Source organism: Podarcis erhardii, assembly GCF_964252035.2.
Source record: "Podarcis erhardii genome assembly, chromosome: 12".
NCBI classification, from domain to species: Eukaryota; Metazoa; Chordata; class Lepidosauria; order Squamata; family Lacertidae; genus Podarcis; species Podarcis erhardii.
In genome coordinates, this window is record NC_138513.1 from 7,313,556 (window position 1) to 7,324,697 (window position 11,142).

Sequence of the window (11,142 nt, forward strand, 5' to 3'; positions counted from 1 at the left end):
ACACCGTGGGAATGGTGGAAAAGTCGATTCAGTTTTGCATTTTTAAGCCAGCTGTGACCGGATTTGCACCACCCAGACTAATACACAAGATCGGAACGTAAATATCCTTTTGGATTCTGTGCTTCTTCGAATTTTGCAATAACAGCCCTCTGCTCAAAAACTGTACTGAAATATGTACCGAAATACAAAACACGTATTCTAGACTAAATACTGTTACGAATGTATTTATTATCTTACAGTTTTGGTTTTTTGTTTTTTAAAAAATCAAATTAATGTAGAAATGGGATGGAACAGACTTCTGAAAGAACACATGGAGAATTGACATGGGCTGCAAACAGATGGTCCATGCATAGGCACACCCACAGCCCAAAGAGTATATATCCTTGTAATATTTGTAGTGCTTAAAGAATGTATGAAAATATCTTCATTGTTCAGACCGCTCAAAAGTAATCCTTAGAACATTTCATACTGAAATAGCTAATACTACCTAGAACAGGTTTCTGCTTCTTGTGCATGCCTGCGCCCAGGCCCATTCCATCCATGCACTGAACACATTAATGAAAAGTGTTCAGGCCCCATAATGTATTTGCTCTAACATTAAGGGCTTCAGCTAAAGAGCATATGCACTCAGGTGTATGATTCGCCAACAAATATTTGCATTTACGTGTGACGTGAAAAATCCGAAAGAGATGTAAAGTTGAATTGTGGGTCATCCTTACAGGATGTAAAAACATCCTTCTACACAAACAAAACTGTGGGCAGACCTCCTTTTTTATCATGCTTGGCTATGATTTGGCATAGCATTGCTAGGGCCAGATAAAATGTGCTTGGGATCTGCGATCCAGGCTTTTCGTTCACCATCCTTGCTTTTGTCTACAGAGTAAAAGAAATAAATGGCTTTGTGTTTCATCTCTCTTCTCTTCCCCTCAATAGGAATTCAAAGAAAGAACTCAACGACATTCGATTCGAGTTCACCCCTGGGAGAGGTGAGATATGGGTACGGGAAAGAGAAACATGTTGGAAGTTATTGAGTAGCCTTGGGTGCAGAATGTTCTGGGTTGAATCTCCAGCGTCGTCAAGCAGGAAAGATCCCTCACTCTGAAACCAAGGAGATCCAGTGGCAGCCATCTGAGCTAGACGCGGCCTCCCTTGGTATAAGGCGACTTCCTTTGTTGCGGCTGCAGACAGGCTGCGGATGTTCCACCTGTATGGTTTTGTGTTCAACCTTATGGTAGTTGCTCAGAGGGACGCGGGTGGTGCTGTGGGTTAAACCACAGAGCCTAGGACTTGCCGATCAGAAGGTTGACGGTTCGAATCCCTGCGACGGGGTGAGCTCCCGTTGCTCAGTCCCAGCTCCTGCCAACCTAGCAGTTCAAAAGCACGTCAAAGTGCAAGTAGATAAATAGGTACCGCTCTGGCGGGAAGGTAAACAGCATTTCCGTGCGCTGCTCTGGTTCGCCAGAAGCGGCTTAGTCCTGCTGGCCACATGACCCGGAAGCTGTATGCTGGCTCCCTTGGCCAGTAAAGCGAGGTGAGCACCGCAACCCCAGAGTCGGCCACGACTGGACCTAATGGCCAGGGGTCCCTTTACCTTTACCTAGTTGCTCAGAATAGGGTGAATAACACCCAGAACGCGAGTGAAAAGCCACAGCTGAATCCATAATCCCTAAATAAAGGATTTGTGCAGCCACAACTATTAGCAGCTGGGCAGAGGGATAGGAGCATCCTTTTTCATGTTACGAGCGTGAGAGAAGGGCAACCCCACAACTACCTGCAGTGCCTGAAAGGGAACTGTTCACAGGTTGGGTTGTTTCAGGGCAGAGAATGGTGAAAGGTCCACATCTGCTTGCATCGCAGGCTCTTTTGCTTAAAGGTGGTGGGAAGTCGGAGCTGAAACTGGCGTGAGCAGGGAGGGTCTTTCACATTTGATTCACAGCAACTGGTCTTCAAGGGCATATTGCTTCTGACTCTGCAGGTCAAACTTAGTCATCATGGCTGGTGGCTGCTGATAACGTTACCTCCCTTTGTCTAGTCCTACTTTATTTTTATCTATTTTTTGTAAATAATTTTTATTAATTTTCCATTAATAATATTCCAGTTAATAACAAATCAAATCATAAATCATAACTCAAATGACAAATCCAGTTATACACTCCAAATTAAAAGCCAATTCAGCATTCCAAGTCAAATAATTTAAAAAGGACTTCCCATGTTCTGGTCCGAAGGAGAAAGTCTTTTATACTTATTCCCACCTTTTTCTCTGTTGTTTATCCCAATAGCATAATTCTGTTGTTAACCCTTTGATTCCTGCTTTAAAGCCATCCTAGTCGGCGGTCATTGCTGCATCTTCTGAGAGCGAATTCCAGAGTATTCCAAATTACTATTTATTTTTATTACTGTGTGCTGTGCAAATAAATTATTTTCTCTTCCCTGAGTACTTTAGGGAAGTTTTTAATATTTGAAGTTTTATTGTTTTTAGTGTTTTGTTGGGAGCCACCCAGAGTGGCTGGGGAAACCCAGCCAAATGGGCGGGGTATAAATAATAAAATTGTTGTTGTTGTTGTTGTTGAAACAATACAACTGTCGGCAAAATATTAGTATTGTTTACTGAATGCCATTGTCCACTGCATAACAGGCAGTCCCAAGCTAGATGAACCACAGGTCTGCTTGGTATAAGGTGGATTTCTATGTTTGAGTTTCCCAGCACTAGGCTTCTGCACTAGTTGTTTTCAGAAACATTCCAAATAAGTAATTAAAAAAAGGTAAAGGTAAAGGACCCCTGACAGTTAAGTCCAGTCATGAATGACTCTGGGGTTGCGGCACTCATCTCGCTTTACTGGCCGAGGGAGCCGACGTTTGTCCGCAGACAGTTTTTCCGGGTCATGTGGCCAGCATGACTAAGCCGCTTCTGGTGAACCAGAGCAGCGCACGGAAATGCCGTTTACCTTCCCGCCGGAGCGGTACCTATTTAACTACTTGCACTTTGACGTGCTTTCAAACTGCTAGGTTGGCAGGAGCAGGGACCGAGCAACAGGAGCTCACCCCGTCACGGGGATTCGAACCGCCGACCTTCCGATCGGCAAGTCCTAGGCTCAGTGGTTGGGCTTAATCAGAGTTGGGGTTCAGACTCCTCTGAGTACACACTCAGCGCTTTTCCTTCCCAAATGAGAAATCCCAGCTTGATCCTATTAGTCTGGGATTAGATAGGGTTGGATCCTTAGAACCTCTGTTTTCAACTAAAAAAATTATTCTAACCCACCTCTCTGTATACAATCCATTCGAGGCATTTTAAGTAAAATATAATGCAAAATGATGCATAATATAAAACCAATCTAAAAAGAAGAAAAAGGTAAATGCCTTCAAATTGTGAACTCTGAATTTGTTTTAGACCACTTGTGTGCAGATGTGATGGTCTCTTAATTATGATCTTTCCAGATACTGCGGATGGGGTATCCCAAGAACTCATCTCGGCTGGGCTTGTCGATGGCAGAGACTTAGTAATAGGTAATAGTGCGCATTTCATGTTCACCTTAATCCCATACTGGATTTGTGGATACAAGTTGCTGTATTCCTTCCCAGGACAGGGTGGGGGAAATTCCTTCATTGTTAACTAGGACGTCTCTTTCCAATATTTTAGGGAAGCTTGTTCAGAATGAAAATGCTTAAATACTCCATCTTTGAGTGTGTCCACCCTCTGTCGTTTCAGTTGCTGCCAACTTACAAAAAATTGTGGAAGAGCCCCAGACGAATCGATCTGTCACTTTCAAACTGGTATATTTACTATTTCCCCCCCTTATTAACCTGGTCTGTGTTAAAAGGCTGTGTCTGCTCTAGGCTTCTTTGGGGTCCTGATTCTTCAACAGTAATCCCTGGACAATGGGTATCTAGTGGGGGACCCACACAGTCATAGCAGAAATAAGGCAGGGGGTCTATTTTCAGGGGCTTTGGGGATCAGTTGAGTTGCGATTAATCTTTGTAATTTCGATACACCCAGATCAAAAAGTGGGGTTAAAATATCGTTTCCTCTGTGAATGATGCTTGGGGAAATGTGCCAGTCCTTTTGTAGTTGGCACCATCCTTGCTCTAGGGTGGAAAGATTAGCTTGCCTGGGGGAATAGCCCAGAATAGTCCAATGAGGGCTTGGAATGCCAAGTGTCTCTTGAGAAGAAAATCTGGGGGAGGGGAGTGATGAAATGGAGTTTCTGTAAGAGGGCATGGCTGGCTGACTGGCTGGCAGGAATTCTGAACAGGAGCGTTCCATGCTGCTTTGGAAAAACACCTTTGAAAATTCAACCGGGACCCGGGGAAAATTACTGCAAATGCCAAATTGAACTACGTTCTGCACAACAGCGCAGTTTAATGTAATGTGGTGGCTTTAGACATGCTTAGTGGTGAGCATTTCTGATAAAGGAGGATTTGCTAACTTTGGAAAGCTTGCCCCCCCCCCAATCTAGCCCTTTTCTCTGCGTGTCACATGCTCTCTTAAAGCTGCATCAGAATGCAGAAGGATGTGAGTTTTAATTTTGGTCTGCAGAGAACATAAAAAAAAGAAGAAGTGTGGTCTGCTGTGACTAGAGTCTCATTTGCTGTTTTAGTGAACTGCTTCCCTGTCCATATGCACCAGGGTTTGCACCCGTGACAGTCTCCCCATTCATGCCCCCACACCCCTGAACTTCACAAGGTGACTGTGCAACAGAAGCAGACTGTGGCAGTCTCTGTCACGTTGGCGAAGTGCGTGGGGAGGGGGCACGGAAATATTTCCCACACTTCTGATTTCTCACCGAAGCATCACTCGCACATATTCCAGCTGTTCTATTTTTGCTTTGTTTTGTTTAAAAGCAAGGTTGCAGTCCTCATGTTTGCTCGAGGTAGTGGGTTTTTCCCCCTCTTTAAAAATAGAGTAGAGTTATCCATTCATTCTTTGTGGTCCCAGGCTACTCTTCTCCAAAACTTTGCCCCGCAAGTGGCCTATATTGGAAGGCATAGGGAACACTGGCCACCTAACTTTGCCAAATGTTTTTGCTTCCGTTAGAAGCACACCCTTGATTCCCTGGGACTCTTCATATAAAGACTGTGTTCAGGTTGCCTTCGCTACCTTTCTGTAAAGACTTGCTACTGCTGCTCGTTTTGATATATTTATCATTTTGCTACTATTTATATTTAAATATTTACAGGCCACGCTTTTCACAAAGCTACTGCAGGGCTGGGTTACTTATATTTGACGGTTTCCACTGATTCTTAATTTTCTCTTTCCCGTGGCTCTTTTCTTATTTTGGCGAGGGTTGCTATTCTTGTTTAATCAACAGCAAACTGTATTGCAGGGGGTTGGACTAGACCAGGGGTCTGGAACCCCCGGCTCCGGAGCCGCATGTGGCTCTTTTACACCTTTGCCGCGGCTCCGGGGTGGATACTAGCGAGGGGAGGAGGCGCATTGTGTGCCCCGACACTCCCCACTGTTTTAAATGTCGCAATGGTTTTGTGGCTCCCAGTTTTTTTTTCTTGGGTCCAAGTGGCTCTTTTTGTCTTAAAGGTTGCAGACCCCTGGACTAGACCTTTGGGTCCCTTCCAGCTCTGCGCTTCTCTGATTCTATGACCCACGACTGTCTGGCCCGGGTGGCAACTCTGCCTCGGCACTGCGAAATCCAGGCATTCTTCTTCACGTAGGATTCCAGGGTGTTGGGTTTTTGTTGTTGTTGTTGTTAATGGTTTGCGATTTTTGAAAATGGTTTATGGAAAGCTTCTCTCCTCCATGATGCTTACCGCTGTTGGACTTCCCCGCCCCCTCTGTTCTCCAGGCATCTGGCGTCGAAGGCTCCGATATCCCCGACGACAGCAAGCTGATTGGGTTTGCCCAGCTCAGCATTAACTAAAACGACACTCCCAGATGATGGTCCCCCCTCCCCTCAACGGGTGCAGCCTTGAACGCTTCTGTCAGCCTGAAAAGCAAAACCACTACTGCCAAAGAACCAAACTACAGCTCCCTTTCTTAGAAGCTTTAACCTCGTTTGTTTCCCGAGTCGCATTGCAGCGCCTCCCCACCGACACCACCATTGCAGACAGCTGGCTTCTCGGCCACGTTTCCTTCATCCCAGATGTGCAGACTCAGCCTTCCATTGCCTGCATGTTTGTAGTTTTTTATGATTATTATTATTATTGCCTTAACTATTTAAAGTACAAAAAAGAAAGAAAGAGAAGGAGCCAGAAATACTACTGAGAGTACGACACGGGGCTTCCACTACTCTTAACAACTACCCCGGCGTGATTCGTGTGCCTGTCCTTTTCTTGATTCTATGTCGAATCAGGTTTTTATCCCCCCTGTGTGGCTGTGTGGTTGTTGCTCCATTGCAAAAGGGGGGTTGCTTCACTTTCGGGTCCACTTTACCAGGCATTGGGGGAAAAAAATAATTAAAAAACTACAGGAATGGCAAGCTATTCTAGCATGTCAGAAATCCGGATGGGCTCTTGCAAACCCAACAAAGTCTTAAGAGAGAGTCTTAAGCCTTAGGCTTAGCAATAAACCATTAAGGGATCTTATTTAATGGGTCTACGGCACGAAAGAAATGGATTAGCCTTAATTCCTCCTCGCCCCCTTCACATTAATGCAAAATAGAGCATTTGGGAAGGGGAACTATCAGGGTATCGTTTTGTTGCTGCTGCTTTTTTCGTTACTTTTCACCATCCGCAATCTTGTCAGGCCACTTTCCAACGTGTTTGTCTCTAGCGGAGGGGTGGTGGACCTGTTGTTGCCCCCCCCCCCCACACGTCCCATCTGTACTATCCAGCATGAGCAACAATCAGGGGGGATGGAAGTTGTGTCCAAAAGCACCCAGAGGAGGGTTGTGGGCTTCCCATCCTTGCTCTAAAGCGGCAAGCCAGAACCTCTGCATACTTCTGCTGCTGTTGCCGCCATGCCCAAATCACCGTTGTTTGAAAAGTGTTGGCTGCTGGGAAGTTTGGGAAGGCTGGTCTTTGCAATCCCTGTTTTCCCATGGGGGGGGGGTTTCCATAACAACGTTTGTGATGGGCGTCCCTTGCTGAAAGGAGATTGGGTGGAGCAGTGGGACTGGATAGCCCTAGATATTGGGCTGCTTTGTAAAAAAAAAAGAAGAAGCTCCCCAACCCCCAGGAATTTTGCCATGCTGTTATCAGGCTTGCTGCGTCCCCACAAATCCACACAGTCATTGGATGGCAGCATTGGGTGAGTTTCAAACTTCCTGGCTTCGTAATCCTGGGAATTGTAGTTGTATGGTTAGCAATGCATAGGCCGGCTTCTTCTAATTTGTTAAGCCTCCAGTTGTTGCTAAACCACAACTCCCATTATCCTTGATCATTGTCCAGGGCTGAAGGGAGTTGGGAGTCCAATATTCCCTGGGGGTGAGCATCTTGGTCTCTCTGGAGATGAGCGTGTTGCCAAAAAAAAAAAAAAAAAAAAAGGAAGGCAAGGGAAATCTCAGCTTGCTAAGCTGGTTGCAATTCCCAGAACTCCTTTGCAAAACTTGGGTTGCTTCTTCAAACGATACACCCTCACCATGGGATTTTCTCTGCAACCGTTTTTGAGAAGGGAGCCCTTTGTAAGTAGACTACGTTGCTGGAGGTTGTAATTGCGCAAAGTTTGGCTGGGGTGGTTTAACTGTGCAAAGTCGTAGATGTGTGGTTTGATGCATTCATAAAACCAGATGTTCTCTGTACATGGATGCTAAGAACAAAAGTTGACCATGCCTTCTGGCAGTTGGAAGCTCTGTATTTGTTTCTGTACGTGTGTGTGTGTGTGTGTGTGTGTGTGTGTGTTTCAGCCGAAGCAAATCTTTCCTGTTCTTGTTCTCAGAATTTTCCTTTGGTGTGTTCAAGATAGAAAACGCATTCATCCTCTTTCCTCCCCCCACCCCCCCTGCACAGATTGGTACATATGGAACCACCCCTATTCTGTTTTTACAGCAATAAGATAAATAAATAGATTGCCGGTAGATTCATACATGGCAAGATTAAGCTCTGGACAATTTTGTCCCTCTTGCTGCACTAATTGCTTGGAATTTGCAAAATTGATTTTTTTTTTTTTTATACTCTCCAGTGTGAGCATCAGAGTTTGATCAAGATGATATAACTGAAACCAATATAGCTTGTGTTTAGTATTTTTTAAAGAAATGAGTATCTGGTGGGGTGTGTGTGTGTGCGTGCGTGTGTATGTGTATGGTTTTTTTCGTTGTTGTTTTTTTTTGAATTTCTACATATAAATTATACTTTTTAGTTTGGAAAAAAGCAACACTTGTAATGCAATATGTGAATAATAACATGGTGTAGATTCTTCCCTCTTCCGCAGGTCTCTCTCCCCCCCCCCACCTCAAACACAGTCCAGTTGGGCTTTTCGTGTATCCCCGCTCTGCTTTTGAAGCACAGAGAAATTGTAGGCAGTCTGTGATGGGTGAATTTAAATCCCAAACAAAGGAACTGAGTTCTCGTTTCTCGCTCTACAGCCTTCCAGTGTGCTTGGAATTAGCGCAGTCGGCACATTGCAATGCCAATCTCTTAACCAGAGTTAAACTCTCTGGAGCTGGCTTACGGATTTCTTCCTTCCTTCCCGTTGACTGTCTCTCTAGGGCAAATTCTAGCCCTCCTTGTTTCTTTGGCTTTATCCGTGGTTCTGCATTCCACCTGCTCCAGCTTTAACTGGAATTAACCTTCCAAGCATGCGTCTGAAGCTGCTCTGTTAACTTGGGTTAAGGCAGATCCTGGTTAACGTTTCTGCAAAACCATGGCTACGACCGAGAAGGAGGCTGGGAAAAGAGAGGATGGAGCTTGCAAGTTTTGCATCTCACATCTAACCTCTTAACTGGGATTTAAGGCACACACACTCAACCTGGTGCCTTCAGGAGTTTTGGACCACAATTTCCATCTGCCGAGTTGTGTTCCAAAACCTCTTGAGGGCACCAGGTTGGGGGGGGGGAACGGACTGATAGAAGAGACGTGTGCACTGGCCCACTCTGGTTGGGGGGTGGGTTTCAATTCAGTTAGGAATCTCTCGGGTTTCCCCCCATTTAACCAATTATATTTATATATTTCTCACCCTATCGGCAGTGACAGAAGCTTCCTTCATTCTCTCACACACAAGTTTTTGCCATGTTTGCTTTTAAAGAGAAAATAACAATTCCTAAAAACAAAACAACCTCCCCGCCCCAACCTGTAGTTTATTCGCTCTACCGGTAGGTCACGCGCAAAAACTGCTACAAGCGTGGAGGCAAAACGAAGAAAGGATAGGAAAGGGCCACATCGCAGTGGTGTCAAAGAGGCAGATTGTGAAACAAAAGAGCCCCGTTCGAATTCTGAGTGTCTGTGTTGGAAGATCTAGTTCTGTCCGCCTCGCCCCCTCTGAGAGCACCACGTTCCCCCCCCCTTCAACTCTTACTTTCTTTTAAAACCTGCATGGGTGGGGGGGGTAACACTAAGCAGTCCCGGGACTACCGTTTCCGGGGGGGGGGTGTCTCTGACCGGGGTGTGGGGGTCCCCACTTGATCGATGGGAGTGGCGGAGGCTCCGCCGCAGTCTCGATTCCCTGAATCCTTTGCCTGCCTTTGGCCAGCGGCGCGTCCCTTCGGAGCCTGTGATGTCATGCCACTAAAGTGGGCAGGGCTTACCTCAAGCCCCACCCCCTTGTAGGATGATGGTGGTGATTCAAAAAGGTGGGTGGAGCTTGTGGCTGAAATGGGCCTCAGGTGAGGAGCCAGGTGGGCGAAGCTTAGAGGGCAAGTAGAAGGCACCCCCCACCCCACTCTTCCCACCCTGTCTTCAGCTATGAAGACCAAATTATTCTGGTACAGTATTACTTCACTTTTGCCTGCATGCCGTGCGAACCTTGTTGTACTCTACACTGGGACGGGAGTCCAGCCTAATCCAGTGCAATGATGCAGTATCTATTTATTTGCTCTCACCTCTGTCTAACCCAAGTCTAGCGGACAAGAGTATCCATGCTGGCCATTCTCCTTGTAATTTTATTTTATTCTGTCTTAATGAGCCTTCACTCCCCTTCCTATTAGAAATTTCTAGGCATGTATCTCTTGGTAATAGTTTTTCCTTTTTTTCCTTTTGTTTTTTTTGCCTGGGATTCTAAAAAGTGCTAGACGACTGTTTTGTTCTCGAGGTTCAAAGTGCCAATGATTTTATTATTTTATATTTTAATTTTTTGGGGGAGGGGGTAAGGAATTATTTCTAACCTTTTTACCCTTAACGGATCAGAGGGGTTTTTTAAAAATTTTATTTTGGGTAAATTCTGAACTTGAACCTAGAAATCAGTTGGTATTTTTTAAAAAACTTAGTTGATACTCTTAGGGATGATGATGGTGTATTAATATAACAGGAACCTCTACACGATTTTGGTGTACTGTAGATTTTAATGAAAGATGTAAAATATTCAGCCTTTTCCCTCCCCCCTTTGACTTTGTATTTTACTGCATGTATTTCTCTAATTTTTAATCAATAAAAAAAAATGTCCATTGCTTTTTGGAGTCTGTTTGTATTCTTATGATGCTGCTCTCATTCTCTCTCTGCCTCTCCTTGCAAATATCCCCAATACCTCATCACGGTTATGTCGTATGTTGTAAACAAAAATTGCCCTTTTCCCTTAGGGGGTATCCAAGATCCCATATAGTGTCCTTACGTAGGTTCCCTATTGGTAGGAGAGAATAACAGAGGCCAACCAGAGAATATTGAGAAGTAAAGCAGCTAGCAAGCTTGATCTTTATTGAACTGTTGCAACAGGGTGCTCCCCTCACCCGCAGGAGAGAGGAGGAACCCAGAAAAAATGGCGTGCAAGGCCTTATAAAGACTTTTGAAATTGCCACCCTGTATATCAAGACCACCCCCAGAAACATCATACATACATCACAGAAGGGGTGTAACGTAAGACCACCCCTCGGATACATCATACCTACATCACAGAAAAGGTGGTCTTAAAACAGAAATTTGAATGTTGTTTTTCTCCTGTCCTTGTTTATCTCCTGTCTGGCAGGTTACTTGATAGGATTGCCTGGCCAGTCTTTTGTAATGATAAATACTTAGTTCCAGGGCCAGGTCACAGGCTCACACCCTATTCAAACACAGACATACCCTTAAGACAGGATTTGTGAAGGAAAAGACAATGGGGAGGCTTTT

The 11,142-nt window shown here is 45.0% G+C and overlaps 1 protein-coding gene across 4 annotated transcripts in view; it reads left to right on the top strand.

Annotated features, from left to right (window-relative positions):
• The window catches only part of OXSR1 (oxidative stress responsive kinase 1), an 80,317-nt gene extending 69,830 nt beyond the window's left edge, over window positions 1-10,487 (top strand). For all 4 annotated transcript variants that reach the window (XM_081834394.1, XM_081834392.1, XM_081834395.1 and 1 more), the window contains exons 15-18: window positions 934-986; window positions 3,436-3,504; window positions 3,707-3,771; window positions 5,796-10,487. In XM_081834394.1, coding sequence (XP_081690520.1) covers window positions 934-986; window positions 3,436-3,504; window positions 3,707-3,771; window positions 5,796-5,870 — 262 coding nt within the window. In that variant the 3' untranslated portion in view covers window positions 5,871-10,487. The remainder of the gene's footprint in view (window positions 1-933; window positions 987-3,435; window positions 3,505-3,706; window positions 3,772-5,795) is intronic.
• Window positions 10,488-11,142: the final 655 nt, after the last annotated feature.